At 46.4% G+C, this 15,860-nt stretch overlaps 1 protein-coding gene and 1 long non-coding RNA gene across 2 annotated transcripts; one reads left to right on the plus strand and one right to left on the minus strand.

Moving 5' to 3' along the window:
- Positions 1 to 2,065: 2,065 nt before the first annotated feature.
- On the minus strand, positions 2,066 to 9,500 carry ALAS1 (5'-aminolevulinate synthase 1). The gene is made up of 10 exons (XM_014959451.1): positions 9,187 to 9,500; positions 8,258 to 8,464; positions 7,138 to 7,293; positions 6,828 to 7,050; positions 6,068 to 6,252; positions 5,298 to 5,477; positions 4,935 to 5,099; positions 3,566 to 3,834; positions 2,929 to 3,091; positions 2,066 to 2,360 (listed from the first exon to the last, which is right to left on the minus strand). Exons 1-10 carry the CDS (start codon positions 9,383 to 9,385, stop codon positions 2,200 to 2,202), a joined length of 1,908 nt encoding a protein of 635 aa, XP_014814937.1. The 5' UTR covers positions 9,386 to 9,500; the 3' UTR covers positions 2,066 to 2,199.
- Positions 9,501 to 10,115: 615 nt separating this feature from the next.
- LOC106898297 lies at positions 10,116 to 14,890 on the plus strand. The gene is made up of 3 exons (XR_001413911.1): positions 10,116 to 10,610; positions 13,405 to 13,544; positions 14,775 to 14,890. It is a non-coding gene; the product is annotated as an uncharacterized LOC106898297 (long non-coding RNA).
- Positions 14,891 to 15,860: the final 970 nt, after the last annotated feature.

The following is a 15,860-nucleotide window of genomic DNA, read 5'->3' on the forward strand; positions in this document are numbered from 1 at the left end:
TCTGTGCTGGTTCTGCTTTCACACCCCTCCTTGAACTTAAGGCAACTTGTCACACGGGACGTTAACGGGCGCAGAGGTACTGACCGCCACGTGCTGAGGTTAGTTGTGCTGCTGTCATCTCAAGGGTTGCTGGCTTTGAATCTTAGGATTTGGTTCTCTCCTGTGACTTACTTGGAATAACGTTTGAGATTTCCAATAGCCAGTACCCTTCTTGTGTCTTACTTCTCCTCTGCAATACAGCATATAGAGTAGCTGCTGTAAAAACTAGAAAGAAAAATTGGGCTCATAAACTGGTATGTAAAACCCGCTGTGTCGATTTTTGAATGCTCTCAGTGAAGAAGCTAGAAATGCAAGTAATGCTATACTGTCACATCATGGCTATATATTAGTCAACGCATCATGTGTTGTCCCCCACACACACGCCAGCAGCTGGGAATGGCACTGAAGGCACCCCACACACTGGTTGCCTACGCCAGCAGCTGGGAATGGCACTGAAGGCAGGTTGTGGTGTTTCTAGGAGAGGTTGATGTAGGATTTGTGGCTTTGTACTTGATGTCTCGAGTTAATGTAGTAATATAACCTAATATAGAATGAGAGAAGCTCTGTAAGGAAGCTGTATATTCATTCAGGGTTAGGCCATGGGCTGCTCGAGGGAAGGCAGAGTCAGGGAGTAGCACTGAATTTGTCTCAGTGAAATCAGGATAATGTCACACACCTGAAAGTCAATCCACTTGTGACCAGCAACGTAGCCACTTGCACACAGGGTAACCTGGCCGTGGGCCTGAGCACAGCAGTCCAAACACTGCCTTGTTTTAGCTACAGAGAAAAACTGCCCTGTTAATCCCGAAGCCTGATGGTGGGCAGGTTCCTCCTTCCTGCACTTCACGTGACGGAGGCAGCAACCACTTGACCAGCTGGCACGTGGCCTCTAAACAGTTGTTTGAGTGCTTGGGAACTCAAATATTTTTATAAGAATTCTTCTGAGAGCAGGGGTGTGCTCCAGTAGATGCTTAAATGACTGGTGACTTGCATTTGATGGAGCTGATTATTTGTTTTCACTTGGGCTTCCATCACCTCAACACGTGGCTGTTTGTGACACTATAATGGATCCCTAATGGGGAGTTTCACAGCACACCCGTGAGCGTGACAGCCACAGGCAGGGCCAGGAGGGTGGCTTGTCACATCCAGAAAACAAGAGTACCTGGACAGGGCAGCTTGTGAGCGCTAGGCTGCAGCAGTTCTTGGGCATGCCTGTACCTGAAGGAAGCAGTTTAGTGCTTTGCTCTAGACTTCATGCTAATATTGACCTCTGAGTACATGTATAAACCCACAAAACTACTTCCCCCTGTTCAAAGCATGCCCTTGCTATTCATAAAAGCATTAACTAGCATGGTAATTAGGCAGAAGGCTCAAGTGTTCACAGGGGTTGCAAAAGCAGCACCGATATTCTCTTACAAGGACTTTCTGCCAGGGACATGAATTATTAGATTGCCTGCTGATAATCAGTTTTTGTGTTGAAGTTTTGGCTCTGAGCACACTGGGGAGCAAACTGCAAATTTGAGGAGACACAGGCAGCCAGAGGTAACCTGCATCTACCACCTGCAGCAGTGAATGTGCCTTCCTTTCCCCACCCCTACACCACCCAGTCACCCTGGTTTTCTAACAATCAAGCTTATTAAATCCCATGCACAGAGGGGGAATGCTTGTGCACACAACTTCAAGGGGAACATGGCAGTAGAGGGAGACAGCATCTAGCAGAACCCAGCCTAAATGCCTGCACCCAAACACATGAGTCTAAGCTTACTATACAGCACTTCCTTAGTAGACTCTTGCTTAAGTTTCAGGCAGCAGCTCATGAGGAAATCTAGACACCTTTCCTTTTCCCAAGAAGTAAACCCAACTCTTGTTGTACACCAGGAAACACTACTGAAGTTTTTTTGGCATACGCTCATTGAAAAGCATTAAGCTGTAGACCATTGTTTTTATTCCACCAGCTGCCCTTCCAACCACCAACACTCTAGTTTCACTTATGGAAGATAAGTAGAGAAGCAAACAAAACCAGAACTGGGCATAATGGCTCTAGAAATTTATTTTCAGAGCTTAGTGCTTCAACTATGATTAAAATACTTATTAAGCAATTTAAAAATGCTACTGACTGGGTACTGGAAGTAGACAAGACTACAATTAACACAATTACTTTCATGCACTGACAGACACTAATTTGCTCATGCCACTGAAGTAGGATCTCTCCCGTTCACTCATCACTTCAAAATGTAGGGGTCTTCTACAGAAGTTGCATTCAGCTGATGAATGTGGTTTCAGCTCCAGACCAACATCCTTCCATGTGGCCAGCAGTTTTTCTGTTAGGAACAGGAAAGTTAATCAAGATCAAGACTTAAGACAGTGGATTGCTTTAGAGAAGCAGCAGCAGTAGTGCCAGCATACCTATTTTCCTAGCAAATGAGGAGGGATAACAGTGATGACATAATTTACCTCTTGAGTGAGGTGACTGGGCTGCAACTAAGTCTCAGCTGTCCTCATGCCACCTCTTCTGACAGGATCAGGGAGCTACTTTCCCTGGACTGTTTAAGACATGGTAACAGCTCAGAGGACATCACATTTCTTTGGACCCCATGTAACAAGTGAAGATTGGTTTGGACAATGCTGGGGCTCTGCTCACACAGAGGTGGCTGTGACAGAACTGGCGACTGCACTCACTGGCCTGACAGACTCTATTCTAGGTGGCACTGCAGTGGCTGTCACCTATCATCTTCAAGGCAGGTTAAGTGCAGAAGTACGCATTATGTATGCTGCAGACACTGTCCAGCTAGTGGCATCTAGAACTTAAGTGTCTCCTAGTGTCTCATCTTTAGTACAAAGACTAGAAAACCCAGTATTTTTATTGCACCAATGCAAGAATCTACTTACCAAGAAAGTAACTCATCATCTGAGGAGTGTGGTGAGGTGTCGGGGCGATACGTAGCAACTCTTCTCCACGGGGAACTGTGGGGTAGTTGATTGCTTGGACGTAGATGCTGTGCTGGCTCATCAGCTTGTCACAGATCTCTGTATTTTTAGCAGCATCTGCAACCTAAAGTTCAAAATTGCAAGTTACAAGATCAACCAAAACAAGCAAGGTGGCAGAAGGTGGCTAGCCACAGGAATCAATTAGGGTTAGTCAGTCTTCCTTGTGCCGCTGTAAGTAGCACATACATCAGAAAGAAGAGCCCAAAGCTTGTGCTGTAGAGCCCTCTGGGTGCAAACACACCATTGCACCCCAGGCAGGTAGCTGTTTATCCTTGAGTTCTTCTTTTTAGCAGCTTGTTAGCAGTCTCCTTGCTCTCCTTATACTGTGAGATTGTGGGTTTCATACAATTTATCATTCGGCTTTACAAAAGTTAAGCTCAGTTTGCTATAAATGAAGCCAGACTCCTAGCACATCACTGCCCAATACGAGGACAGATTTGAACTGTGTGAATGTTAACTAATACCTGACAGTGTAACGTGATCACGGACAGGAAAAGAGGACGCTGTTGATACAGGTCTGTGGCTCCCACATACTCACCCTGATGGGAATGATGTGGCTGGGGCAGTGCACCACAGGCAGCCCCGCGTCCATCAGCATCTGCCTCATAAGCTTCACGTTGCGTTGGTGCTGGCGCCTGAGAACTTGCCCCTCCGCGCTCTTCAGCGTCCGGACGGATTCGAGGGCCCCAGCTAAGAGCATGGGGGGCAGGGACGTGGTGAAAATAAAGCCAGCAGCATACGAACGAACAGTGTCTATCAGAGAACTCGTACTGGAGATGTAGCCTCCTACACAGCCAAATGCTTTGCCTGTGGAAAAAAAAAGCAACCAAACTTATTCCTTCTACCCACTAGACTGGCTTGAAGTATTAGAGCCTTCCACTTGAGGGAATGAGTTATTTTGACTACATACTTAACGTAGTCATGGCAGGCAACAATTCTAGCCTCCTCGCCCCCCTCCTGCTAATCTTGTATTTACTCAGCACGTGTTACAGCTTTCTTTTTAAGCCAATCCTGATAACATGGATCTAGTTATTACACAGCAAGGAGAGTTTAAGACTCTCCAGACACTCAAGTTTTGATTTTGGGGAAGACCTTATAAGCCCAATCATCAGGCATAGACTTCAATAGCGGCCCCAGGAGTCAACACTAAGTCTCTCAGCAGATTTAAATTAATCTGTTTCAGAGACACTAGAAATAGCCTCTGCTCCTAAGGAGCACACAAGGTTGTTACTGAGACTGTGTTGCTGATACCAGCTCTGCTTTCCAAATGTTCAGGTACCAGAATGGAGGCACAGGTAGAACTAGGAAGTCTGGTGAGTGCATCTGTTTCTGTTGGCCTGTAGGCCAAGACTGTAAGTTTCAAAGCCATGAAATTTCCTAGTAAATTCTAAGAATTTTGGAACCTGTTTAAACAACTTTCCAATTTGCAGCAGTAAACTTACTCCTAAGCCTGCATTCTACTCAGATAATAGCAGTTGCTTCAGTTCTTGCCAAATCTCTTTGCATAACTCCCCATCTCAGGTTTCTAGATTAGGAACGCTCCATTTCACATAAAAGAACTAAGCACTACTAAATATAGAGTACTACTCTACTAGCACTCTCACCTGAATTTATTCTTGAGTTGTATAATATGCCACTGGAGGACTTTTTGCTAGCTTGTTTAAAGGAAAAAAAACCAAACCAATGCTACCTTAACTGATTTGTAAAGCAGCGTAAGCAGCTTAACACCAGCTTTTCAAACTGTGGGGAATACTTACTTAAATCCCCTGGGCTTTCTGAAAAATCCTAGTCCCCAACAGCCCTTAGGAAGTTCATGTGAACAGACTGATTTTGAGTTAAACCATTTAGTTTGGCTGCTCAGCAGCTTTGCTGCCTTAGCTTCTGTAAGAACACCAGGCCATGCATACCAAGCGTTCCAGAGATGATGTCCATCTTGTGCATAATTCCATCCCGGTCTCCTATACCACCACCTCGAGCTCCATACAGCCCCACAGCGTGCACTTCATCCACAAAAGTGATTGCCCCATGCTCGTGGGCCACGTCACACAGCTCTTCCAGAGGACAGACTGCACCTAGGAACCAAAGCAGTGACTGGCAGGTTAGGATTCGCTGTACTCAGCTTGGATAAATCTCAAAAGTAACCCGGGCACTTCAGAAAACAGTTTTCATGTGAGCTCCTATAGCACTGTACACTTCTAGACCTAAAATACAGATGATTTAAGCACTAACTGCACTGGAAGGAGAGAAAGAAGGGTTTGATGTCAACTTACCATCCATTGAGTGAACAGTTTCAAATGCAACGATTTTAGGGGTAGATGGATCAGACTTCTTCAATAGTTCTCGAAGATGGTTGACATCATTATGGCGGAATATGTGTTTTGGCACCCTGCTGTTTCGGATCCCCTGGATCATGGAGGCATGGTTTCCAGAATCAGAGTAGATCTCACAGCCTGAGGGAACAGTCCAGTTACACTTTAAGTATAGAAAGCATTAACTGGCTCCCAGCATTGCTTTATGTATGGGAAGTGTTCAGACAGCAAGGGGAGCACGTTCTAGAAAATGCTGCTCTTGATCAAAAAAGCAAATTACAGATCATGAAGCAAGAATAATAATATTTAAGGATTATTTTAGGTGTTTAAACTAACACAAACTTGAACTTAAGGAAATACAGAAGGGTTTTTCCAAGTCCTTAATATATTTCTTTAAGTTACAGAGGGAAAGAAGTTCACACTTACAGGTGAGAGGACACTAAATTCCTGCTGCCTCATTTTCAGGTGGAATTTAAACGTAAGAGCAGAAGACTCTATGCTTTTTGTCTAATGCCTTCTGCAGTTCCTAGCTCCTAGATCTCAATCTCAGGCTGCTACTGTGATTTGCCCAAGCTGAATATGGCACTTAAAAAAAACCAACAAACACTGTACTTTGCTAATCGAGTAAGATGAATCCTCACTTTGGGTAGTCATTTGTGAAATATACTCCCAACTGCTTAGAGCAGGGTTGTGTTTTTGTGGTAAACAAGGGGTGCAGTTTGAGATCTCACCTGGCAGCATCTTAGCTAGAGTGAAGAGGGTGGAGTCATTGGCTACAAAGCAAGATGAGAACAATAGTGCTGCATCTTTTCCATGAAGATCAGCTAGCTCCTTCTCCAAATCAACGTGAAATTTGCTCGTTCCTGAAATATTTCTTGTGCCTCCTGCCCCAGCACCATGTTGTTTCAGTGTCTCCCTACAGAGGGCCCAAAGAGAGGCATTAGCATTACTGTGTGACACACAGATGAATAGAGGATCATTGCTGAAAACAGTCTAGTTTTACAATACATAACTGGTATTGTTCTAAAAAAGAACTGGCTGCAAGAAGCAGCTGTAAGGTTTAAGGTCTTTGAGCAACCTGCACACCTCAGAAATCCAATAAGCTAAAAAAACAGTTACCAAGTAGAGCTGCAATACACCAGCCAGTTTATCTGGTAACATCTGCTCACTGCATCCTGCTCACTGCAGGAGGGCTGGACTAGATGACCTTTAAAGGTCCCTTCCAACCCAAACTATTTTACGATGATTCTGTGATCTGGGGGCTTCTGAGCAGGGTCAGTAATGGACAGGTATGCTATCACCCTGGGGCTAATACTAAGTTACCTACCCCAGCTCAAGAGAAGACCGTAAGCTTAATTATATACCAAGAATAATATCAGAAGCAGCTTATGCAGCACAGTACAGAAATCAATTCTTCAAAAGCCTTCCCACAAAAGCTCCTGCAGGGCACTACAGCTGGACACAGCCTCTTAAGAACACGGCACTACTCACATAACTGCTCCACACACACGAGGGTGACGACTCATCCCCAGGTAATCGTTGCTGCACCAGACAGACACCTCTTTCTTGGTGATCAGAGAATCAGTGTAGTCATCTGCCATGGGAAAGACCTGTGCCTTTCGGTTCACCGTTTTGAATACTCGGTAGGTGTGATCCTTCTTCTTCTCATCTATCTTTTTCTCAAAGAACTGATCATACTGGAAGGTTGATACAGCTGAAAATGAGAAAGAAACTTAAGTACACAAGAAATAATCACAGGAGACCGGGCCTATGGTGGGGGGGCTTTGCCAGACAATCTTACATTTTGGCAAGTTATCCTGAAGCAGGTGAGAAACGCTTTCTGGTCTTTGCTTCAGCACCATATCCTTAAACTTCTTGAGCAAGCCACTCTGCTCTTCTCCCTCAGTCTCAATGTTCCTCACTGTGGAAGTGGTTGGTATTTTGGCAAATTCTGTACCTACAGAGATTGTCATAAATTCCAGTGAGCTTAATCAATTTGAAACAAACATGAAGTAAGTTGAGCTCAGCAAAGGCAACATTTTAAGTAACTCTAACCCTTCATTCTTTAGGAAGCACATGCCTGAATCCATGTGCCCTTGTTAGGATCTACTACTTGATTTGCTTACAATTTTGCATTGTACGTAACAAAAGGTAAGATTTGCTAATCGATGACAATACAATAAGTAATTTCCTCACAACACATTTGGCTCATCATGACTCAGAAAACCACTCCATAGAGCTACGTATTTATCTGAAATAGCTGGTACACACCTAATCAAAGGCAGAGTTCTAGTTAGTTGCTTCCTTTTAATTCCTAGTATTTTGTTCAGTTAGCACACATTTTTTTAAAGCTATGCCACAGAAAACAAACAGAAAAGTAAAATAAGCTTCCTGAGACAGACAGCAAGGCTCTACTGATATTGGTGAAAAGTTCCTTCCTTTGAAGGGACAGCCCTTCCGCATCGGGATTGTGAGCCAGCCACCACCCTTTAGTTCCATAAACAAAAAAAAGTTTGCTTTCCAGCTTTGATTTGTGCTAGTACTTGCCTAGTACCTCAGTGCTGTTTCTTCTGTCTCTGGATATACCACCTTTGTCTGTACCAGCACCCTGACAAAGCTCTCTTCAATTCTAAGCATCCACTTGGGATGCAAACCTAACACATCAATTCACACATTTAGAGAAAGCATATAAAAATACAGCATACGCCATTCCCACAGCAAAATCACCCAGAGGGAACACTGCACAATGTTGCAGGTGTGCCATTAACACCTTTGTTCTCCCAACAGCTTTTTGCTGAAGTCCCCCATAATCCTACCTGTGTAATTTAAGTGGTGACAGTTAGACTTGGCACACTCTAGAGAACAGTCAGGCACCAGAAGCTCTCAGAAGAAACCAATGCTTCGGAGCACAGAATACATACCTTTCCTGTCTGCCTGCATTTCCTGCACATCTTCTTGGAGTTCTAGGCTGGCTTTGCAGAAAACATTACTGTTCTTATGATTCATCTCAGCTGCCAGGAATGGGCATTTGGTAGCAGAGCTCTGGCTAGCACCAGCAGGTGGGTGGCCAGCAGGTGCCTGGGATCCATCTGTATTCTGTTGGGCCACCTCTTTGGCATTTTTGGCCTCTGAGGTGGGGGAAGAGAAAGGAAAGCTCTTCAGCTTCATCATTTTAATACAGTGAAAGCTCCTCAGCTTCATCATTTTAATACAGTGACTTAAGCTTTTCTATCCATTACCTTTGCAATTTATTTGGCACAGGCTATTATTAACTGAGCGGTCAGATTTTACTTATACAAGCACAAAGTCCCTCTAACACCCAAGGGTGCTTATGATTTATGACACTAGATGTGGCAGTATATGCTTGGGGGTGGGGGGAATAAAATAAAAATCTCTTTTGCTCCAAAAGGGGAGATTGTCTTTTGAGGATTTTGGCTATCCTCAGCCACCGGCCCTTCCTCTGCCGCAAGGCTCAATGCTTTCCCCTGGGTGCCAGGGCAAGGCTCCCCCAAGGAATGTCCCCGGGCGGGGTGAGGAGCCGCTGGAAATCCCAGCTGGGCGCTCCGGGATCGCGGATGCCGGGCCGGAGGTCGCTGCAGGACGTCCTGACAGGCCGCCCTCCCGTCATTACCACCGACATTTAAAAGATGAAGCAGCCCTCATCTCGGAGCTGACCATTCCAGAAGTTTCCTGCTATATCTGTATGGATTTTTTTTTTTTTCTTTCTTAATTAAGGGCGACTAGGTCACTCGGGAAGCTTCCCACAACGGCTACCGACACCCAGCCCGCCGCCCGCCCGCCCTGAGGAGAGGCCTGGCTGCCGCTCCCCCGCCCCCGTGTCCCTACTCACCGCGGCGGGCGGCGGGGGTCTCCTCCTCCGCCTGCTGCCCGCGGGCGGCGGACGTGGCCAGGCCGCGGGCGGGGGCGGCCGCCGCCTCCATCATGCGGGGGCAGTGCTGGGCGTAGAGGAGCAGGGAGGGCCCGGCCTTCTGCAGGAAAGCCTGCGAGACGCGGGCCAGGAACGGGCAGCGCCGCACCACCGCCTCCATCTTCGCCGCCTTAGAGGGTGAGTAGCGGAGGGAGACCGGACGTGACGTCAGCGGGAACGAGACCACCGCGGGTGCGAGGACGGAGCGCTGCTCCCGGTACCGGCTGCGCCGCCGCCTATATAAGCCCCGCCGGGCAGGGCGCATGCGTCATGCGGATGCTCCGCCGCACGGAGCAGGCGCGGGCCGGGCCCTGAGGGGCTGGGGGCGGTGACCGCGGAGGAGGGTGGCGGGGGGGCGGGCTGTGTTGCTGTGGGGCGCCGGGGGCAGCTCCCGTGGGGATGGAGGGATCCCTGGGCGGCTGCTGGGGTGCCGTGAGGGGCCGGAGGGATCCCTGGGCGGCTCCTGGGGCGTTCTGAGGGGCCGGAGGGATCCCTGGGTGGCTCCTGGGGCGCCCTGAGGGGCCGGAGGGATCCCTGGGGCGCCCTGAGGGGACGGAGTGGACCTTAGGTGGCTCCTGGGGGGCTCTGAGCGGTCCTTGGGGGACCCTGAAGGGTTGGAAGGGGCGTAGGTGGCTTCTGGGGGGCCTTGAGGGAATAGAGTGGGCCTTAGGCGGCTCCTGGGGGGTCCTGAGCGGTCCCTGGGGGACCCTGAAGGTCCGGAGGGGGCGTAGGCAGCTCCTGGGGGCCTTGAGGGGATGGAGGGGCGGTGAGGTTACAGAGTGGGCCTGAGTAGCTGCTGGGGTGTGTGAGGGGACAGAGGGGAGCAGCTGGCCCGAGGGGGCAGCCTGCAATTGGTACATGGCCCACAGGGGAAGAAGAGAGGGTAGTTGTCCTGCTGTGGGTTTCCCCTCAGCCCCAGGCTATGCAGCGCTTGTTTCCCTGAAGCACTGAAGGCCCTTACCCCCAGAGCGGTAGATTGGGGGGTCCCCAGCGTGTCTGTTCTTTGGAAAGCATGAGCTCTGAGTCTGCTGAGTGTGGAAACCCAGCGCTGCTCAGACCCATCTCATGTATTTTCTTCCTTAACACGCACCTCTGGCTCCCTACAGAGCCCTTGCCTGGGGGCTCAGAAAGCAGAGGGTCTCGCCACTGGTGGTGGGGTCCTGAACCCCTCTCACTTCGCCTACAGCTGGTAGGAATCTAAGAGTTTCTGTATCGGAGATACTCAGACTTCCACCACAGTGTTTTTGAAGTGTGGGTCCATTGCCCAGGTTTTGAAGATAACTTAAGACTTGTGAGAAAGACAGCAGCAAGTGAAATTGAATCCTGCATCCCCTGGTTTGCAATAGGTATTAAAGTTTATTTGTTTAAAAGAATATTTAGAGGTGGGTAATGATAAAAGGAGCTCTTGGATATCTGGCCATCTGAGCTGCGTAGTACTAATTCCTGTAAGCATATACTAACAACTGAAGTGTGGAAAGAATGGAAAAGAAACATGATGATGCATTTTTGCCCTCATCTTGCGAAACAATAATTTCACGGAAGAGAGAATGCGGGCAGAGTACTGCCTCTCTTGGCTTCACATCCCTCAGCCAGCTGAGAGCAGGCTTGGGCATTTTGAGGCAAGAGTGGTTTCTTTAACAGGTACAGAGTTTTGAGGTGAGCTCTCTTAAAGCTCCCTCCTACTTGAAGCGTGTCTTCCATGCAGTCATGTTGTGTAGATTCTAGAAAGTGCTCGCAGTAGAGTGATTAGGGAAGTACAAATCCTGTATAGGACTGTGGTTGCTGAACTCAAGTTTGGATATCAAAGGCACTCGGAAAGTATTGGTCAGTATTTACAAGTTGCAAATTAATCTTTAGATTAGAGGGCAGGGGGAAGACCAGCAGGGTATCTGCCTGACTCTTCTCTCTTCATCCCTGACTCACTTTGCGGATGCTGGCTGCACTATATGTAAACTTTGTGATTGGCGTAAGCAGATCAAGAGGAAGACAGCCTTAAACAAAACATAGTCAAACAGCAGACTTGCTGTCAACTCCAGCACGTTACTAAGCTCTGAGGTAGGAAACAAGACAGAGTTCTGCCCTAACGTACCCCTCCTGGGGCTCTGAAAAAGTAGATAGGGCTTTACAAGGTGCAGGCATGGGATTTGGGTTTTAGTAAGGCTAGATGTTTTTTTTTTTTTTAAACAGTTCACTTCCTGCTTATTAGGAATTTAAGACTGCATTGTTTAATAAGTCTTAGTGTTACTTCTTAACCAATTCAATTTGTTATTCCAGCAATTTAATGCAGAGGTTACCATTAAGAAACAGCCTTTTATCACTGGGTATTGTTAAACTAGATATATACTAGTTTTAATTTGTTCTGTAAATATATGATTAAACTAAGGCCATCACTGGGTATCGTTAAACTTGTTCTGTAAATATATGATTAAACTAAGGCTATAGTATTTGACCTGACCCTGTGTAGCAGCTGTGATAGCAAGACTCTTGGTCATTTGGTAACATGAGGACAATGTTTCAAAGTATTACTTCAGTTTGCTCATGAAAAGTGCTTTTTTTTTTTTTCACAACTGGCTTTCAGTTACTGTTACATGCCTCAAATATTTACATTTTACAAAATACAATAGTTAATTAGCACTTGAAGTTTCAGTTACTATTACATGCCTCAAATATTTACATTTTGCAAAATACAATAGTTAATTAGCACTTGAAGTTTAAAGACACCTGGTCGGTGTTTCAGATTAGTGCTGCCCCTGTTCCCCTGACCATCAACATTTGACTCCCTACCCTGAGGCCTTGTGTCATATCAGTCACTTTTAAAAATGAGGAAATATCATGACGTTCTGCCATGTAGATACCTGAGGAGTGTCCTTAGAGCACAGAGTTAATATGTCTGAACCTAAGTGATCACTTTGGTGCTCCTTGGATTAATTTCAGTTTTAACAGTTTAAAGACACCTGGTCGGTGTTTCAGATTAGTGCTGCCCCTGTTCCCCTGACCATCAACATTTGACTCCCTACCCTGAGGCCTTGTGTCATATCAGTCACTTTTAAAAATGAGGAAATATCACGACGTTCTGCCATGTAGATACCTGAGGAGTGTCCTTAGAGCACAGAGTTAATATGTCCGAACCTAAGGGATCACTCCGGTGCTCCTTGGATTAATTTCAGTTTTAACAACAGAAATCAAGTCTCACATGCTTCGTTTATAGCAGGTTGGTAGTATTTTTCCTTCTCCTCCTATTCTTCCCTTATTAATTGACTTAACTCGAGTGGGCCAGAGGGAATGCATCTTAATTGACGGTGGTACTTAACTCGAGTGGGCCAGAGGGAATGCATGTTTTGTTGTAAGAGGCACCAGAGAAAGGTGGTGTGCACATATGCTGGCAGAGTACTGCAACAGGCTGCAGAGCTCTTCTGTGGGCACACCTGCCACAGCAGGTTCAATCCCACAGAAATCTGTTAATCCCTCTTTATCCTGATAATCTTAACAGCAGCATTTTACCATGTTGCAAGGTTGAGAGATGAAGTACATTAGTCTGCTCTGTTGCTGGAATTCAGGAACTCGTGGTTCTGTATTCAAAAGCTTGCATGTGAAGTCTGAAGCCTGAAGAGCATCTGCTTTTTTACACAAACATCGTTCAAGGTTGGCAGCTGAGACACAGTGACCTTGGCTATGATACAGAGATCTCCAAGTGGAGCAGAACTCTCAGCTTTCCTGTCAGCCTTCCCTACAATCTGTGCTATTAATCAGACCCCGCAATAGCACTTCTTTAGAGCTTGGTTTTGGTGAATTTATTTAACCTTGTACATGACAGGAGTTGCGCAGAGCTAAATAGTGACGGAATGGCATTAACTTGACCCTCATCCTGGAGAGCTGCCGAAGGAACATGTCCTTGTCAGTGCCCAGAGATGGCTGTGAGCTCTGGGACCAACAGAGTGGGGAAAAGTCAGGGGGAAAGGGTGTCTTCTCAGCTGCTCTGCCAGTCTGTGCCCTTTGGAAATAGCGTCAGAGCTTACATGTTGAAGGTGAAGTAAATACTAATAAAGCTGCCATTAATTAAAGTTTCTTACAGCTTCAGTGGATTAATTAAATGGTATTTAACAATGCTAATTGTGGCAATGTGTTACTGTCATCCTACAGGGCTCAGGAGAAACTAGCATGAAGTGACATGGAAATGCTGTTTGACACACTCCAGGAGGAGGACTTCAGGCTTCGACGAGGGGGACGGTACCTCAGCAGCCCAAGGGGGAACAGGGAGCCCATCCTGAGAGAGAGAGCAGGTACAGCAGGCTGGGGAGGAGCAGTGACTGCCTGTCAATATCTAAAGGGCAGAGGAGGGTGTAATAAAGAAGGAAAATGGTTTAAGCTGAGGGGATAGCATTGGTGTGAGAACAAATTTATTCAGCTGTGACAAAGTTTAGGTTGGAAGGTGGGTAGTTCCTGGCTGTAACTGTGTTTTGGAGCTGGTACCTGAGATGCTGGGTACCAGATGGGTTCAGCAGAGGAAGCTCAATCTGCCTGAAAGGCCCATCTGATGCAGCAGCAGGGGAAGGGAAGACTCTCAGCTGCCCTGAGAGCTTCTGCTGATTTTAGTTTTTCAAAGCACATTCCATTGTGATGATTTGTCCATTTTTTTTGCTAAATAAGTTGCAAGGGGGGAAAAAATGATTAAATTCCAGCAGTTTGGGAGGTGGATGAGAAGCCATAGAAAGTGCTTCCCGTACAGAAATTGAAATGGAGAAAAAAAGCCCCTGCCACAGGGTCAAGTTGGTTTCTGCAGGTGTCTGTGAAGAGTTGCAGCTGAAGGTGGTCTCTTCCCACTTACCATGTAGGATCAGGTGTAAGTTACCTTCAATAATTCCCTCCCATCCCTCTTCTCTCAAGCATGTTTTGCCCAATATTCCTGAAAACAGAACTCGATTCAGATGTTTGTAGTCTCCATCTAGCCTCAGATCTGTCAGCAGTTAACTCCTTTCATGGAATTTTAATGAATTTTATGCTTTTAAGAGAGTATTTAGATACTTCAGCAGAAAAGCAAGAGACAAAGCCCCTCTGCACTTGGCCTGTCTAAATGAAAGCATGTAACTGTACCATTAGTGACATTTAATCCCTTTTGCCCACTTCTGAAGCCAGAACTGCATGTATTCCTAATTTTTTCCCACCCAGGCAGTGTCACAAGAGGGCGAGCCAGAAAAACAATTCCCCCTCCCCAAGCACAACGCAATGTCTATATTGAGATCTGAATTTTCCAAGGGCGTGGATGTGATCCTGACATCTGGATTTAATCCAGGCTCAAATTCCAGGCTTAGATCTGAGAACTTCCACCTCCGGTCCTGAGACCGGCAGTTCTTACAGAGAACTTAGTTTACCTTTTAAGGCAAAATTTGAGGGTTGTGATAGTAGCTGCATAGTGAAAATTCTTCCCATGGTGAATTTTTTTAGCAGATTTTCCTCATTTGTATCCAGTGTCCTCTCTACGTGACAGAACAGGAAATCTCATTCCTTTATAGGACCCTGAAAGCGATAGAGAATTTGACCAAGCTGGAAGAGCTGCTGAATGCTGAGGCACATGGGACCTGTTGCAGAGTGACTGAGCAGCACCCGTGTTTCACAGACGCAGGCCAGGCAAGCTTCTTACCCCATCTCATACAAAAAAGTGTCAAGTTGTTTTTCTCCACAATGTAATGGGTATCTTTTAAAATTCATGAACTGCTGGTGGGTCCTCACAAAGGTGTTGGGTCAGGACTCTCTTGCCCATCTGCCAGGCCCCAGGTGCTGCCCACTGGTGCAGGGGAGTTTGGTGTCTTCGCAAAGTCCCATTACAGGGGCATGACTCACGCTCAGTTGGGACAGTAGAAGCTACTGCCACCCTCATACAAGGTACCCTGCCCTTCTGCTGAAGGGCACCACTCCCACACCAGGGCTGCTGTGGTCTACAGCCCATCTGATTAACATATCCAGCAGTGGTTTATCTTAATTCTAGAGTATCTCCCTGACATCTTTTCAGTTGCTTCAGATGTGGAACATCACACAATAGTCTTTTTTCATCTTGCATCCTTGACTTTGTCTTGCTTTATGCAGCACACAGCAGGAAATGACACATGAATCCTTCCAGCTACTGTGAGCTTTGCACTTGTAATGACTTGCATTCATACCCTTGTTTGCTTCTCTCTCACACTGTTTTCATCCTTCTCCTAGAAAGAACCAGTAGGCTCCAACCAGTATATTTTTTAGTTAGGATTATTGCTGGGCTTCAGCCTGTCATTTTTCTTGCATATCTCAGCCCTCATTTCTCCTCATTAATTAGCTACTCAGGCAGAGATACCACCTTCTACATCCAGTTTAGGAGCTTGAACTCTCTATGTAGTCAGCAGAGAGCAGAAGTACCTTAGAAAAAGTCAATCTGAGGGCTTCCTGTGTGAAGGTGTGAGAAGGTGGGGAAAGGACTTGGCTCTGAAGTCAGAGCTCTCTATAAAAAAATGGAGTTTCCAAACAGGAATTAAGGAGCTAGCCTGCTGTAAAAACGTACTGGTTTTGACTGAGAGAGAGTTCATTTTCTTCACAGCAGCTTGTATGGGGCTATGTTTTAGATTTGT

Source organism: Calidris pugnax, unplaced genomic scaffold (assembly GCF_001431845.1).
Source record: "Calidris pugnax isolate Ruff unplaced genomic scaffold, ASM143184v1 scaffold407, whole genome shotgun sequence".
Taxonomy (NCBI): domain Eukaryota; kingdom Metazoa; phylum Chordata; class Aves; order Charadriiformes; family Scolopacidae; genus Calidris; species Calidris pugnax.